General features: G+C 46.8%; 2 protein-coding genes across 2 annotated transcripts in view; one reads left to right on the top strand and one right to left on the bottom strand.

Annotated features, from left to right (window-relative positions):
- The window catches only part of lama5 (laminin, alpha 5), a gene marked incomplete at its 5' end in the record, with an annotated part of 118,944 nt that extends 109,498 nt beyond the window's left edge, over positions 1-9,446 (top strand). Inside the window, 15 exons of the mRNA XM_080014483.1 lie at positions 276-410; positions 1,323-1,474; positions 1,860-1,992; positions 2,192-2,335; positions 2,581-2,711; positions 3,061-3,246; positions 3,721-3,853; positions 4,406-4,560; positions 4,822-5,014; positions 5,823-5,960; positions 6,846-7,005; positions 7,705-7,835; positions 8,156-8,249; positions 8,639-8,758; positions 9,258-9,446. Coding sequence (XP_079870609.1) covers positions 276-410; positions 1,323-1,474; positions 1,860-1,992; positions 2,192-2,335; positions 2,581-2,711; positions 3,061-3,246; positions 3,721-3,853; positions 4,406-4,560; positions 4,822-5,014; positions 5,823-5,960; positions 6,846-7,005; positions 7,705-7,835; positions 8,156-8,249; positions 8,639-8,758; positions 9,258-9,400 — 2,148 coding nt within the window. The 3' untranslated portion in view covers positions 9,401-9,446. The remainder of the gene's footprint in view (positions 1-275; positions 411-1,322; positions 1,475-1,859; positions 1,993-2,191; positions 2,336-2,580; positions 2,712-3,060; positions 3,247-3,720; positions 3,854-4,405; positions 4,561-4,821; positions 5,015-5,822; positions 5,961-6,845; positions 7,006-7,704; positions 7,836-8,155; positions 8,250-8,638; positions 8,759-9,257) is intronic.
- Positions 9,447-11,240: 1,794 nt separating this feature from the next.
- Positions 11,241-16,282, bottom strand: adrm1 (ADRM1 26S proteasome ubiquitin receptor). Its single transcript, XM_080015877.1, has 10 exons — positions 16,150-16,282; positions 14,624-14,841; positions 13,890-14,006; positions 13,295-13,505; positions 13,023-13,104; positions 12,713-12,852; positions 12,424-12,555; positions 12,116-12,273; positions 11,940-12,042; positions 11,241-11,468 (listed from the first exon to the last, which is right to left on the bottom strand). Exons 2-10 carry the CDS (start codon positions 14,831-14,833, stop codon positions 11,377-11,379), a joined length of 1,245 nt encoding a protein of 414 aa, XP_079872003.1. The 5' UTR covers positions 14,834-14,841; positions 16,150-16,282; the 3' UTR covers positions 11,241-11,376.
- Positions 16,283-17,014: the final 732 nt, after the last annotated feature.

Genomic DNA, 17,014 nt, shown 5'->3' with positions numbered 1-17,014 from the left:
GGATTTAGTACGAGGAGAAGAGCAGAGGAGCCAGGGAGGAGCCCTGAGGGTCTGCACAGTCTTCCTCTCCACGAGACCCCGGGCGAGCGATTGGCCAAGTGTGATGTCACCCAGGAGTGATGTCACCCAGGAGTGTTCCAGCTCAGAGAGGGAGGGGGGCAGTGATTTGGTGGTGAACAAGTCATGTTCTGGTACTTACTCCAATACATAAACTAGGGCTGTGCAAACACACAACATAACAATATAATCTGTAACCCCTCCCCCCCTCCCCCCAGAACCACTTCCTCTGCCTGGCGGTGCGTCGGGGCCGACTGAGGGTCTTCTACGACTTCAGTGGTGGTTTGGTGGAGCCGCAGCCCAAAGATCCTGAGTCTCCTTATCTGAAGATCAGTGACGCAGACCACAAATCTGTGAGTCTGTCTGTCTGTCTGTCTGTCTGTCTGTCTGTGTATCTCAAAGTGTAACCAAGTGTTTTTACTAGTCATGTCATTAGAATTCAGTATTTTCTCCTTCTAGTTTGAGATGTGATCATCAGGAACCACAAGGTTTAAAAGTCACCAGTGATTATCAAATAATATCATCAATAAAGACTCTTTGGACTGATGACAGACATTTTATTTGAAATGTAAGATCAAAATGTCTAGAGTCCTGAGTTTCCTCTGGCTGCGTCCTGACCAGGCTTAGTTCTCCGTCTTTCGAGTACTATCAAATGCGCTCAAGCTCCACCCTCCCAAAGGACCAGACCCCACCCGTTTACCTCTTAACAGTTTGCCACCTGCTGAACTCTCTCTTCAAAGTTCTTTTCAGCTTTCCCTTTAACATTCCACTGCATATATGTATGAAAGTATGTATATGTATGAAAGTATGTATATGTATGAAAGTATGTATATGTATGAAAGTATGTATATGTATGAAAGTATGTATATGTATGAAAGTATGTATATGTATGAAAGTATGTATATGTATGTGACCAATAAACCTCTTGAATCTCACGGTACGTGTCCACAATGCGTCTCATGCCGGTATTTAGATGGAGTTCCCCACCCGCTTTGGGCTGCATTCCCAAGCCCCCCGACTCACCCTGGCACAACAAGGGCCGTGACCGGCCTCACACCGTCAATCAGGGCGACTCGGGCCCCCACGCCTACACCCCAAAAGGACCTTCCTTACACCACCTGGGCAGGGCGGGCGGGGGCTCGGCGGCCCAGAGTGGAGCGGCCCGTCCGGCAGTTGGACGGACGAGCCGTCCCCGGTTCCTGCTGTCGCAAACTGACACTGCGCAGATTTAAAATGTCCGCTGCTGTTTCCTGTTTCCTGTCCAGCTGGAAATCATCATCCTGCGCTCGAACCAGAACCGCGTGGTCGTGAGGAACACCCGGCAGACGCTGTACAACCACCAGTTCACCGAGGAGATCCCCCAGTTCACCGGAAAATACTACCTGGGAGGAGTACCAGAGGACAGCATGCCGCCCCAGTACGAGATATACAATTACAGATACTAATATTAGAATAATCACTTATATACACACACATTACATACACACAAATGACACACACACACACATATGTATATACAGATACTCCCTAATACACAGAAATATATGGACACTTATATTATAATAGTAATAATAATAAAAATAATAATCACATATTCAAGATTCAAGTTCGGTGATGACACACAATAAGCTCTAAAAATACAAATAAATGTAATTTAAAGACTGTGATGTAAGCTACATGTGGATAATATAGATGTATAGTTATAGATAGGTATAAAACTAAGATATAAAAGTATATTCCCTAAAATCAAGCTCCGGAGGCCTGTTAATAATACTTGGTCTCCATCACCCTCCCCTCTCCAGGTTGAAGTCCCTCTTTTCCAGGCAGGGCTCTCTGAAGGGATGCTTCCGAAACGTCAAGGCCATGAACTCCCACATCGACCTGAAGAGGATGAAGAGCTCTGGCCTCAGCTTCGGCTGCACCGCCGACCTGCTGGTACCCACAATGCACCTCTCCACTCTCAAACCAGGAGATAGGAATACATCCTCTGGTGTTCAGCTGTGGGGTTAATCAGAGAGGGGGGGGGGGCGATACACCCTTATTTAGAAACATGATGAAGTGATACACAACACACACACTGTTAAGAGCTGTGTGTGTGTGTGTGTGTTTAATTGTGTGTGTGCGTGTGCGCCAGGTGGCCCGTGAAGCCCACTTCTCTGGCCAGAGCTTCCTGTACTGGGAACCCAGCAACGTTCCCGGTCTGAGGAGCAACTTCTACGCCGGCTTCGGCTTCAGGACGGAGCAGAAGGCGGCCGTCATGTTGTACCACCAGGCCCAGGTGGGTGCGAGCATAACAACAACAACAACAACAACAACGTACACACATCTAAAAGTACTAAAAAATCACAACGGAAATAATTGAAGATGAAATAAAAGAAGAAAATATCAAGCAAACTTTTTACATCTATTTTCAACATAATCTACGTGAGCTGTCAAATAATGGACAATATGTTTAATCCTCATGACACATTTTATCTTACAATCATCATTATATTGAGATGGGCTCCCTCTCGCCCCCTGCAGGACGGCATCTGCCAGGTGTTCCTGGACAAAGGCCACCTGGTGGTGAGAGCCGGGAACAACGAGATCCGCACCCAGAAGACCTACAACGATGACAACAGCCACTACGTGGCGCTGTACAGCAACAGCAAGGGGTACGTGGCAGGAAGTCACTGCAGCGCCGGGACATACGTCCTCATCATCGCACCCATATCACCATGACGACACCAGATTTCACCCGGGATTTGAAGAATGTCATAATATTGCGATATATTGATTTCGTAATTAATAATATTGCGATATATTGATTTCGTAGTTAATAATATTGTGATATATTGGTCATAATATTCACTTGTTAATGATTGTCTGTTAAATATTTCTTGTGGGTAAATATTGTCATTTTCTTCCCTCCGTCAACCCTCCGCCCTTTAAAGGGTGGAGCAGCGTATTTGAGGATGACTGATTAGTTGTTTCTTGTCGTCTATTTCTCCTCCCTCGCTGCAGGATGCGTCTCTACATGGACGACGCGCTGGAGAAGGGGAACGATGGCGGGCGCGGCGGCGGCGGCGGCGGCGGCAGTGGCCGCGCCTCCACGTTGCCGGCAGCAACCGTCAGCTTCTACCTCGGGGGGACGCCGGACCAGACCATCAGCAACCTGACGGGCTGCATCAGCAACCTGTTCATCAGGAGGTGAGGGAGGGAGGTGAAGAACAGCGAAACAGATCTTTTCAACCACAAAGGAAAGGAAACTAAAATGATTCACTTGTTCGCCAACACTTGGCCCCGCCCCCTGTCTGTGATTGGTCGGTTGCTTTCCTGTTTCGATTCAATCGCTCACTCCCTCGTTTGAATCTTGAATCTTGAATCTTGGGGTGCAGGAGGGCGACAGTCATAAACCTGTCATTCCTGAGTCGGTTATTACGTTCCCCCTGTTTGGGAAAACACGCTGCAGTAAATGTGTACTTGTGAATTCCACAGCATCAAAAACACAACACGCAAAGTGAACTCCACGGGCGTCATCTCCACAAACTCTACCCCGAAGTACCCACTTAAATGGACGATCCCACTTTTCCAGAGTTTTCTGAGTTCTGACTTGGGAGTGGAGTCTTGTTAGGATTTTGCCGTGGAAGTGAAGGAACACGTTTGTTTTCCCTCTGCTTCCAGTGACTCCGCCTCCGGAGGTCAGTCGGTCTCCAACCTGCTCAAAGCCAAAGAGAACGTGGACGTTCCTCTGGACTGTCCAGCCGCCAACAAGCCCCAACAGATCCTGGCTGCTGCCCCCAAGCCCAGGAGCAAGGTGCACACACACTACACTCCTCCTTTCCTCCTTCATCCATGCATCCTTCACTCCTCCTTTCCTCCTTCATCCATGCATCCTTCACTCCTCCTTTCCTCCTTCATCCATGCATCCTTCACTCCTCCTTTCCTCCTTCATCCATGCATCCTTCACTCCTCCTTTCCTCCTTCATCCATGCATCCTTCACTCCTCCTTTCCTCCTTCATCCATGCATCCTTCACTCCTCCTTTCCTCCTTCATCCATGCATCCTTCACTCCTCCTTTCCTCCTTCATCCATGCATCCTTCACTCCTCCTTTCCTCCTTCATCCATGCATCCTTCACTCCTCCTTTCCTCCTTCATCCATGCATCCTTCACTCCTCCTTTCCTCCTTCATCCATGCATCCTTCACTCCTCCTTTCCTCCTTCATCCATGCATCCTTCACTCCTCCTTTCCTCCTTCATCCATGCATCCTTCACTCCTCCTTTCCTCCTTCATCCATGCATCCTTCACTCCTCCTTTCCTCCTTCATCCATGCATCCTTCACTCCTCCTTTCTTCCCTCGTTCCCAGGGGAAGCAGAAGAAGCCCGCGGGGTCTCGCAGCCGTAACACCAGGGGCTCCTGCAGGGCGGCGCTGTCCCCACAGGACGCCGACGCCGCGCACTTCAGCGGCTCCACCCACAGTTACCAGAGATACGACACCCTGCCCAGCGGCTTCAGCAGCAGGTGAGACTGGCTGTCTGTCTGTCTGCCTGCCTCTTATACTGTCTTTCTGTCTGTCATTCTGTCCGTTATTCTCTTTGTCATACTTTCTCTGTCATTGTTATACTGTCTGTCTCTTATACTGTCTGTCTGTCTGTTATACTGTCTCTGTTATACTGTCTGTCTCCATCTGTTATTCTCTCTGTGTGTTATACTGTCTGTCTGTCTGTCTGTAATGTTTTTGTCAGTTCTGTTGTTTTATACGTTCGTACTGTATCTCTCCAGTCCTCACATCTCCATGGCTCTGAGGGTCAACTCATCGGAGGGCGTGGTCCTCCGTGTGGGCGGGGCCAAGGCGGGCGGAGCCGTGATGTCACTGAGCGTGTCGGAGGGAAACCTGCTCCTCCTGGTGGACGGGGGGAGGAGGAAGGTCGCTCTGCGCAGCCGCAGGAAGTACGACGACGACCAGTGGCACACGGTAGGAAGTGCATCATTATTTGCCATAACGTCCACTTGGACTCAAGGACAAACCCATTAGAATTTGGGGGTCAAAGGTCAAGGTCCCTGTGAACTCACAGAACACGTTTTTGGCCATAACTCAGGAATTCCTACGCTAATTATAACGGAATTTCACACAAACGTCTCATTGGATGAAATGATGAAGCGATGGCGGTTTACATCCAAAAGGTCAAAGGTCAACGTCCCTGTGACGTCATAATTTTCTTCAAAAATGCTTTTCTGCCGGTGACTGCAACCTGACTGGCTGGCGGAGCCGTACGACCGCGACGCTGTAATTCTACTTCTCCATTTTGGACCTGTTCTGTGTGGCACTCCACAGGAGCTCCATCCACACCATTTCTGACATTTTACAGGGCTCCACAATAAGGGCTGCCCAGTTGCCCCGGGCAACCAGATATGGGCCTTTGTCAGCCACATAGCTGTCCGTTTAGAAATAATATCTATTGATCGTAACGGTTTATCTATCGATTTTACTCCGTTATAATAATAATAATAATAATTAGGCAACCATTTTGTCACCGCTGGCAACCCGAAGCTGAAGCATGGCAGCCAACATGGCAACCACTTCTAAAAGTTAGTGACCTTCCCTGTGTTTAGCAGAAAGTGTTAGGAGGGTACCTCCCTCAAAGTGAGGTATGATTGTTATATATGGTACTTCTTCAGGTTAATAAATGAATGTACAACTGAACAACCTCCAAACAGCTTCTAGTGACCAGCTGAGGACAGTACGTGTGTTGCAGCAGATACTGAACCTGAGTGTCCTGCAGGTGTTCATCAAGCGGGAGGCTGACAAGGTCGGCCTGGTGGTGGACGGCATCAGTGCCCAGTCCAAGAGGCTTCCTGGGGGGGACAAGATCCGGCTGGGGGGCCCCTTGTACCTGGGCGGGGTCCCTGCACCTCTGGCCGTAAGATGCTGTCACCCTGCTGTTGCAGTCTACTGTTCACTTCTAGTTAGCTCTCCTGGGTTCTACTTCACTTTACAATACTCTCAATTACTTTTCATTACTACATTACTTTGTACTATTCTGCATTAGTCTTCATTACTACATAACTCTACATGAATCTACTTTGCTGTCATTGCTGTACATTACTCTAGATGACTCTTCATTCATACATTACTTTTAAATACTGCGTTCCTTTAAGTTACTACATTACTCCACATAACCTTAAAATACTACATTCCTCTTCAGTGTTGAAATAAGATTCGAGAGGTTATTTGACACATACAGTCATACATATATAGTGAAATAAGCTCTATAAGCTCTAAAAATACTAAAATGTGAGTAACCGACACAAGGTGCACGCGCAGGCAGCCGCAAGGGGCGGCACCACAATCGCCGTTCTGCGTTCTATAATTATATTATAGTATTAATTGTCTGTGTTGGATAAAATATACATTTAAATCCTCCTCAATGAAACTTACCTTTACTTACCTCCAGTACTTACCTCACAGAGTAGTAACTGTATATTACGCTGCATTGCTCTTCATTATTACATGACCTTACATTACTCCACATTACTCTTCAATACTATGTTCCTCTAAATTACTCATTACTACATTACTCTGCATTGTTGTAATTACTCTGCATTATCCCACATTGTTCTACATTACTCTGCATTACTCTTCACTAGTCTAAATTACTTTTCATTACATTACTCTGCATTGTTGTAATTACTGTACATTACTCTGCATTATGCTGTGTTATCCCACATTACTCTAACTGATTATGCATTATTCTACTCTACTCAGCATATAATGAGTATTTCTCTCTGGCTCTTACCTCCGTTAGGCCCCAGGCTCCGGTGGCTTCGTGGGCTGCGTCAGGGAGCTGAGGCTGAACGAGGCCCCTGCAGGAAGCCCCTCCCACAGCCAGGGGGCCACGCCCTGCTTCCACAGCGCCCTGCAGCCTGGAGCCTTCTTCTCCAGGGAGGGGGGACACATGGCCGTCGGTACTGCACCCGTCAGCTCTGCTCTCCATCTTTCTGCTCTCGCTGTTCTTCTCCAAGCCGCCCTGTCAACCGCGGAGGGGACGGCCCGTCGCCATGGAGACCGCCAGCCTGGTTCCCCTCCTAAGGCGGCCATTTTGAACCAGCCCCAAATGAAGGCTTTCCGCTTCTTCATCGCAAAGGCCGCGTTTTTTTTTACTTATTGATCATAAGATCATTCTTGATTTAACCACATAACAACACATCTGACTGTTTGTACGTTCAAATGAATGAGTTTCTGAAAAAAAACTAGAATTATTCAATTAAAACTGTGGATAGAGTGGAGTGATGAACAGAGTGAGCACATTTAGACGTGTTGTTTTCTGTACAATATTACAACATGAGTTAAAAAAAAAAAAAGTACATATACTTTGTACAACATTTTAATTATGAAAAATATATATTTGAATATTGTGAATTTCATTATTATTGTTAAACTGAGGCTGTGGAGATAGTGGTGATGCTTGTCATGAAATGTCAGTATTAATAGAAGGCAACGGAACTCTGTATAAATGTGGTCAAAATGGCCGCCTGGCTGATGTTTGGAGCCAGGTAAGCGTTGCCGTGGGCGATGGGATTGCTTCCTTCCCTTCTCTGCTGCTTCCTGTTCTTCCTCCCGTCTTCCCTGTTCCTGTGTTAATCCGCCGCTTCCTTCTCCCTCAGACGAGTCTCTGGTTCTGGGCCGCGACCTGGAGATCCAGCTGGAGGTCCGTCCCATCTCCGACTCGGGGCTCCTGTTGCATGCTGGGACGTCGCCGGACCACCACCTCAGTCTGGCGCTGAACCAGGGAGAGGTGAGACCCCAACGCCGCCGGAAGGTTAAAATGTTATTGAATGCCGAGAATGTTTGGTGCGAGTAAACAAAAACATGGATCGACTGTCCTCTGCTGAGGGATCTTGGTCACATATATCATGAATTCATACTTTATCAGCTGAAAATATGAAGGTGCGTGTGTTTCTTTATGGTAATTGTACCAAAATGCACCAATCCTCACCACCACTCGTTCCTGGAATATAAAAATGTACCTGGTGGAATAAACTGATTCTGACAATGAAAAAGTTGGAAAGGTGCTTTATTTTCAATTAATTTTAACCTTTTGTACCGTGTGTGCAGGTCACGGTGTCTCTGAACAGTGGTACTGGTCCGTTCTCCACGTCCTTCACTCCTGAGGAGTCTCTGTGTGACGGGCGCTGGCACTCCATCACAGGTGAGTTCAGCGCTGTGATCCGACCTGCGCTGCCATGGACCTCACGCCTCTGTTACGGTGCCAATATGATCTTATTCCTAATAATTCTGGTTAAGTTGCACAGAGAGTACTGCTATGCGAGAGGTCTGCCGTTACAAATAGACAGATAAACTTTACAAGATGCAACACAAAACCTCAAAGAAAGGTGTGAACCTAGAATCAACACTGGACTCGTTTCTACCAGTCGGAGTCTTGGAGAAGCAGCGTCCAGCTACATTCCATCCTGGCATTCTTGGAGTGTACTGACCTGGTTATGATGGACTAGTGCGCCCTCTAGTGGTGGGAAAACCACACATTTTAATTTTAAGGATGTTGATCCTGCCTGAAACCGTTGTCTGAATTGAACCTAGTGGTGAAGAAGAGCAACGTGCTGCAGCTCCACGTGGACGCGTCCAGCGAGCACAGCGTGGGACCCAAACAGAACGGCTCGTCAGGGGGGAAGCGCAGCGTGTACCTGGGGGCAGCGCCTGGTGAGTGGCTCATACTTCACTTCATACATGGTTGTTGGGGATTCTGTGAAGAACGACGTTTCTGTGTGTATGTGTCTCAATTTTCGTTGAGCAAATAAATTCCTCAGCAGCCTTTGTTCCCTACGACCAAGAGGAAAGAAGACGAACAGGGATCTTTGGAAATATTATTCACATTGCAAACATAATTCAGTTATCAGCATCCCAACCTTCAGCAGCAACATCAAAGTACTGTCACAAAATGAGCTGTGACGACGTCGGACGGCGTCAGTAGCACGTGAAAAGCACCGGGATGAAATACCCTAGTATGTAAACACTGCACAGGCCAGCGCATCCCACAATGCATTGCCAGGACGAGCTGCCGGTCGAGGTTTCCATGCAGCGTTGTCGTGACAACGTGCTGACGGGAAGCGGAGCGGCGATATGAAGAGCTCAGTGTTTTCGCTCACGTCCTAAAGTCCATGTGGGACGACTGACCTCGCCGTCCCTCTGTGTCCACCAGGTGGCGCTGCGGTCCCAGGGGTCCCTGCGGATCTGCCCTCCTTCCACGGCTGCGTACGCAGAGCCACCTTCAACAGCCGTCCGGCCGCGCTCGCCAAGCCGCTGAGCCTGCATGGAGCCGTGGGCACCCAGGGGTGCCCCTAGACACACACACACACACACACACACCCTCTCTGCTCACATTCCCTGATGACATCACTGGTGGCGGGTGCTTCATGTTACTGTAGCTAATTTAAAACAACAACATAGAAATATTTATTTTTTATTTTGAGGATTTAAAAAAGTTGTATTTTTCTGATATTTGCTGGTTGGTGTGTTTTGCTGCAGTGGTGGGTCTGGCGTTAGGGATGCACTGATACACACTGAGGGCGGGAAGTGAAACAAAGTGTAGTTTTCAATCAAAAACTTGAGCCTTGATGAAACGAATTACTATCGTGTGAGTAAAAGTACTTCAGAACTACTCAGACTGGTATTGCTGCCTCCAGTAATCTCATCATTTAAAATCAAAGTCAAGGCCTCCATAGTGAACACTGGGAGTTGAAACACAATTTTTAAATAGTCAAAATGATCAAACATGGGAGATTCAAATGAAATGAAACAATTAGTTTTGGGCGTACACTTTTGCGATCGGTGGGGATGAAATAAAGTAAAGTCAAACTACATTTGTGGGGGTCTGAGTAGGATACACCACATAATTATTTAAATAGAGAGTCCCACCTCCTGGTTTGGACGTAGTTCCCCCTGATCAGGACTTTTATTTTGAAACGAGTTAAAATGAAGGCGTGGCCTGAACACAGACAGAGCGGAGGAGCGAGGAGGAGGAGGAGGAGGAGGAGGGAGGGAGACAGACAGACAGACAGACAGACAGACAGACACATGGAAAATGAAATCTTTCCCACTTGGTTTGTCCGATCACTGGATTTGCAAACCCTCCTCCAGGAGAACTTGACGCCTCTTGACTCAGCGTTCACCTCTGGAGGCTTTTCACTGTCAACGTGTAAAAACTCAGTTCAATTCCTCCACTTTTCCACCATCAAACTCCAGGTGTGATGAGACCTTTCACTCACATTAACACAGTGACTCCTTCCTGCTTTGCTCCTGCTCCAACATAAACTGTCATCTCGTTGATGACAGTTCTTGTCATCGTCCTCGTCGGGGGAAAGGAGGTTTCAAATAAAAACCTCTGTTTCAGTTTGGTTGGAAAAGGGCTGCAGCTCGTTCTCCGTCGCCTCCACCCTCACGTCGTCTTTGTTTCCTGTTCACAGCTGGAGTTTGCATTTTAAAGATGGAACCAGATCCAGCCTCCGAGCCGCCATCTTGATTTGTTATAAACACATGTACACGTTATTAGAACACGCATGACGACATCGTCCCCTCGAAAGGCGCAGTCCCGTTTTTTATTACACTATATTTGTACACTTAAATTATTTAGAATGGCACAACTTTTACGTGTATTTTAGTAGAATGGGAATAAACTGAATTATATTCCATTGGTTTTGATTCCTTATAATCATATCATTGACCGTGATTCCAGTCACATTCTAACAAAAAACATCTTCACCCAGATCTCACAAAGTCCTTCAAACCATTAAGAAGTTTCTTAACATTGATTTTAACTGAAATTCCTGAATTTTTCCAGAAGGACGGTCCACAACAGAAACTATCAGGTTCTTGAGAAAATATTCGATAAAAGACACAAACATGTACAATAATTATTTGGAGGAAAAGCATTTCTTTTCTTTAGATCTTTGCTACTTTTGGAGCTTCGGGTCAAACCTCCAACTTGCTTCAGTTCCGATATAAAAACCCTGAAACTGGTCACAATGAAGACTGTGTTGAATATTCCATTTGAATCATTCGATGTTGAACTCCATCTGTGCTGTTGTTCTGCTGAATAAGCTGCCTCCGTGTCAAATGTATTTCAATAAAGTTTTCGTATTAAAAACAAAACAGTTTCTGTTTCTTTCACACATCACTCCAGGGGCTTTGTTCATAATTTGCAAAGTTTTATTGAATGATTCAGATGAAGGAAACAGAAACTAAGACTGAAGACGCTCCTCTCCTCAAAGTGAGAGGAAGGAAGGAGGAACCTCCGAGCGTATTGAGACGCGGCCGAGGCTCTAATCCAGACTCATGTCCTCGTCGTCGTCCTTCTTGTCTTTGGCGTCGCTCCCTTTACTTCCCTCCATGGCTTTGGCAAACGCCTCCACGTCTGGAAGGAGAAGCAGCGTGAGGCTGTTTACCATCTCATCTTGTTATCGATACCGATCAATATCTACTATCGGCTACAATTCCCACGTGAAGGAATATAAATGAGTTTGACTTAAATAAAACTCAAATGATATTTATTTTTTTATAATATGACAAACTTGTGTATAAGTCACTTCCTGATTTTGTGACGACATAAGAGACATTTAATTTCCGAGCATGCGCACCATGAAGTTCAGGAAACTATTTTAGTCGCAAATTCCTTTTAAACATAAAAACAGACACATGAATAAGAGTCAGAATATGAAAACATTTTCACTCACTCATCCACGTTTACGCGACAAGGTTTGCTTCAGTCACCGAGTTTCACTACGTTCAATGTTGATTCCAGCAGCAGCCATGACACCTCCTACAGTGCTAGTCTCTCATCTCTCAAGTGTGTGTGTGTGTGTGTGTGTGTGTGTGTGCGTCTCACCTCCTTTGTTGGCAGCGTCCACGGCGTCGGAGGGCAAACCAAACTGGCTCATGAGCGGACCCAGCTGCCCAGAGGCCAGAGCACTGCTGAACATACTCATGGCCTGAAGGAGGAAGAGGAGTCAATGTAGATGTTGAATCCATGGGAGAGTAGAGTGTGTGTGTGTGTGTGTGTACCTGCTGGAACTGGGGGGAGCTCAGTGTGTTGGGGATCTCCTCGGCGCTCTGGGGCAGACTCTCTCCGCTCGGCAGGAAGGGCAGCAGCCGGCGCTGCACCTCCATGTTGGACAGGATGGGAGCCATCTGCTCTGGGGTGCAAACGCTGGCCAGGTCCACTGGAGAGGAAGTGGCCGCGTTAGACAGGAAGTGACGCCTCTGTGTTGACATCACCGTCAGCGTGCAGTGTAGGTACTCCCGTCCCTCTACATCTAGTCCCGCTCCGCCCCCCTAGGTCTGTCTCGCTCTCGGTCTCAAGTCTGTCTCACCTCCTGATCCCTGGGCAGCCATGGCAGGAACGTTCATGGTGGCCAGGATGCTCTGGAGGTCGCTGAGCTGGATGGGCTGGTTGGGACTGGGGCTTCCGACAGAAGCGGGGACCAGGGGGGCCGGGGCGGCGGCTGGAGAACAGAGCGACAACCGGTCAGGACCCGACCAGAACCCGACTGGTCCTGGACCAGCACCACGTTGGCACCGTACAGTGATGCACACATTTTGTAGTTGTGTACTATTACTTAAGTATATTCAGGAGACAACGGGTGTGTTTGTTTTGCGTACCGGGTGTGGACGGGGCGACCCCGGTGGGCGAGGCCACGGAGGTGGCAGCGGGGGTCACCGGGGTGGTGGGGGCCTGGGAGGAGCTGAGCCTGGGAGCCCCGCCCGAGGAGGGGGTGACTGCGGCCGACTGGCTGCGAGAGCTGGAGCGGAGGGGGAAGGAGAGGAGAAATGGTCGTGTGTGTGTGTGTGTGTGTGTGTGTGTGTGTGTGTGTGTGTGTGTGTGTGTGTGTGTGTGTGTGTGTGTGTGTGTGTGTGTGTGTGTGTGTGTGTGTGTGTGTGTGTGTGTGTGTGTGTGTGTGTGTGTGATCACCTTGATGAGGAGCTGCTGGTGGCCGCCCCACCACTGCCCAGCAGACTGGCCAGCCCTGGCCCTGCCAGGGCCCCCAGACCTCCTGGTGGACCACACAGGAAAAAAAACAAAACGTAGAACACGTCACATGACATCCTGGATGACGGTCAGTTGATCACATTCATGTATAATTATAATAGTATTTATATATTAATGGTTAAATTTGCGATATTGTGTTCAACATACAGACTTTCAACTTCCTTATCTTGGACATTTTAAGGGCCGGCCCTCACCCAGTCCTCCCAGCCCCGTGGGCCCGATCAGCTGCATCAGCTGGTTGTGGCTCATGTTTCCCAGCAGGCTTTGCAGGCCCCCCTCTCCTCCCAGGGCCGACAGCTCATGGCCGCTGCTGCCGCCGCTGCCCGGCGCCCCGGGGATGGGCGGGTTGTTCAGGTACTCGTTCACCTTGCGACAGAACTCCTCGTCCTTGTCCGTTTTGGGCTCCTGAACGAGAGACATTCAATTCAATTTAATTTAATGATAATCCTTAAATTAATTCAACTTTATTTGTTGCTGAGGAGTGTATACAGTTTATCCTGCCACAGCCATAAGTTTGCTCACTAATCATGACGACACTAGTTATTCCCACCGTAAAGACTGGCGTTAGAAAGTAAAAGGTTGAACACAAATACGTGCAACAAAAGGTTTTAAAGAGTAACTCACAGCTCAACCATTATTATGTCTTGTTCTCCACATAAATGATCCAGGAGAGTTTCAGTGTGCACATTGCACACTCTCTGGTGTTTCTATGTTCATGTATGTTTCTATGATTGCTTTACATTCCATGAAGTTTAAAAGGTGTAAAGGGTTAATAACATCCATTTTGACCTGCATCCAGAAGAAGAGCCTCTTGGACCCGGCTTTGAACTTCAGGACGTAGACGCGGCCGGTTGTGCACTGGTTCACCCTCTTGAACTCACAGTCGTCGGGGAAGATGATCAGGTCCTGCAGAGTGTAAAATGGGGGTGTGGTCAGTAACCATGGCAACCAGTGGTAATCACAGCCGGTTCTCAGCAACACTGCTAGCCTGCGTCAATAAGGAGGAGTGAAGTGAACATCGCGACCACTCTGGTGCAGGTAGTTTAAGGTGATTTATTTTACAGTGAGTAGGAGTGACAGTTTGGATAATAATATACATGTAATCAAATATTATTATTATTTCTTTGCAACGTACTGTTTTAACAAGAGCTTGAAATGCTGAGCTTTTAGAGTTAAAATCTGCGATCAGGGCTCGACAATAATAAAACTGACATTCAGTTGACAGTCTTATGTTCCTCGGGATGTGCTGTGAGATACGGTACATCGCCGTCTTGACAACCAAAAGCTGTAGTTAGTGTCGGGTCCTGATTAACAAAAAAATTTAACTAAATATGACGGTGACGATGGATGATGATGTGGAACCTCTGTATTGCAGCCAAGAGTTCCAAAGAAACGCATTTGATGCCCAAGTACCTGTGGTCTTACCTCGCAGTAATGCGAGGTAAGACCACAGGTACTTGGGAATAAAAATCAACCACCTAATAAGAGTCAGGACCGGATGAAACCGTTTCCCCACGACTCACGTCGTCCACGTTGCCGCTGGTGCGGTCCTTCCAGCAGAAGTGGATGAGCGAGTCGTCAGACTGCTGGACGTACACGGTGCCTTTGCGCTTGTCGGGCGTCACCGTGCTTCCTTTCAGGCTCATCTTCCCAGCACGGAACTCCACTAGGTATTTACTGGAGGTTCCCCGGGACCCGGACACCAGGCTGGGGAAGAGTGCACCCGAAGACATCCTCTGGACTGGAGCGGAGCGAGAGACACGGGCGGGTCACGTGTTTTGTTCACTTTGTTGGGTTAAACGAGTCAGGTTAGAATATGCGTTTATTTTATTTAATAGAATAAAGGAAGAAAAGGAATTTTAAAATAGGGATATAAAATAGGCAATAATAACACTATTATAATGGATTAAAGAAAACGGTGATGTGCATGAATAATAAGAATGTAACCTAGAATATACCATAAATCTAATAAACAACAAAAAACAATACAAAGATAGGATTTTTATTTACGTTGTTTATCTAAATCAGTTAGAGTAGTATAGTAGTAGTCGTCTACTTTATTATAAATACATATGAAAGAAGAACCAATTACAACACGGTTGCCAAGTTGCCTTGGGCAACCATTTTGTGCGGTCTGGTTGCCCAGTTGTCAACCAATTTTTATATGTAAATAACTACATAGATAAATAAAAAACTAGAGACTTTGTAAACCAGAGATGTAATAATCAGGCATCTGAGTAAGACTTTAAACTGAGCTCAACATAATGCAAATCGTACAAAAACAAACTATTGAGTGTGAAACAATGACCTTTAATTTGTTTTTCTTTGTTTATTTTATCGTCAACTGAGTTTTATTGTACATGGAGAATTCATCCACTTCTAGTTTAGGTGTATGTACATATCCAAATTGTTCTTGCTTATTTGTTTGTGTACTTCTTCATGGTTTCCTTGTCGCTTTGTAGGTTGTAGTTATTATTTATCATTGGGTTTATTGTGTATATTCTTATTGGTTCAATTTGAGGTTTATGTGTCGCCATTTTCCATCCATCCGTCTGTCTGTCTGTCTGTCCATCTAACTGTTTATCTGTCTGTCCATCTAACTGTTTATCTGTCTGTCTGTCTGTCTGTCTGTCTATCCATCTATCTGTTTATCTGTCTGTCTGTCTATCTATCCATCTGTCTGTATCTGTCCACCAACGTCCAAGACCTTAGCACCGTTCGACAACGCACAATAAGAACTTTGTTTGGATCCTAGTGTCACGGTTGTGGCCCGAACTAGAGCAGAGACACTGATTCAGATCCACACAATAACAATGTTTTGTGTTTGTTTTCCAGTGTCATTATCATTCTCATCGTCACCCAAACGAACGTGAAAAGGCTCGAGTCACCGTGTGGGCGCTAATGCTAGCTCCGTGCTAACAGTAGCCCATGACTTTGCTAAACTGGAACTCGACGAAGAGAAAAAGTCGTCTAATGTCACGCAGCGACGATGAGGAAATAAACGAGTTTTGGGGGAATAATGTTTTCCAGACGAACATAAATAAAATACCTTTGGTTTTGCTTGTGAAGTTCAACTTGTGTCTGGACTCAGGTCGAAGGAGGCTCGTTGTCGAGAGCGATTTGATGCCTTCACGTCACAATGGGCGGGTGGGAAAGATCAGCTTCCGACTCTTTCTGATCCCACAGGCACACTACACGACTTCAGAATGGTCGGATCTCTGTACTGTTCGCACTCCAGGACTTTCAAAGTCTTGGGATCGCTGTACTGTTCGCACTCCAGGACTTTCAAAGTCTTGGGATCGCTGTACTGTTCGCACTCCAGGACTTTCAAAGTCTTGGGATCTCTGTACTGTTCGCACTCCAGGACTTTCAAAGTCTTGGGATCTCTGTACTGTTCGCACTCCAGGACTTTCAAAGTCTTTTCGGATCTCTGTACTGTTCGCACTCCAGGACTTTCAAAGTCTTGGGATCTCTGTACTGTTCGCACTCCAGGACTTTCAAAGTCTTTTCGGATCTCTGTACTGTTCGCACTCCAGGACTTTGTGTTGTGATCAGCATCTTGAAGTGCTTGTGGTTTGATCGCTGACAGGGGGTCACGTTACAGCGTCTCTCACCACTGCTCTGTCAGCTCTGAAAACATGTTTTGTCAACAAAACTTCACACATGAGACGTGACACCGGAAATGACGGCGTACGACGCACGGGGCAGGATTATTTATTTTTTATTAGATTCTCGATCACTGTAAAAAAAAACAAAAAACAATAAGAGCAGAATTGAAATGAGAAATATATTAGAAACCTAGAGAGGAAGAGTAAAATAAGTGTGTTGTGTTTCTGGCTGCGTACTACGTCCCAACTCCATCCGGACACGACCACATGTTAAACCTGCTTGATGTCTCCAGGGCGTCGGTGAGC

Source organism: Zeus faber, assembly GCF_960531495.2.
Source record: "Zeus faber genome assembly, chromosome: 15".
NCBI lineage: Eukaryota > Metazoa > Chordata > Actinopteri > Zeiformes > Zeidae > Zeus > Zeus faber.
The sequence above is the reverse complement of the archived record's forward strand: the minus strand, read 5'-3'. Positions and strand labels throughout refer to the sequence as shown.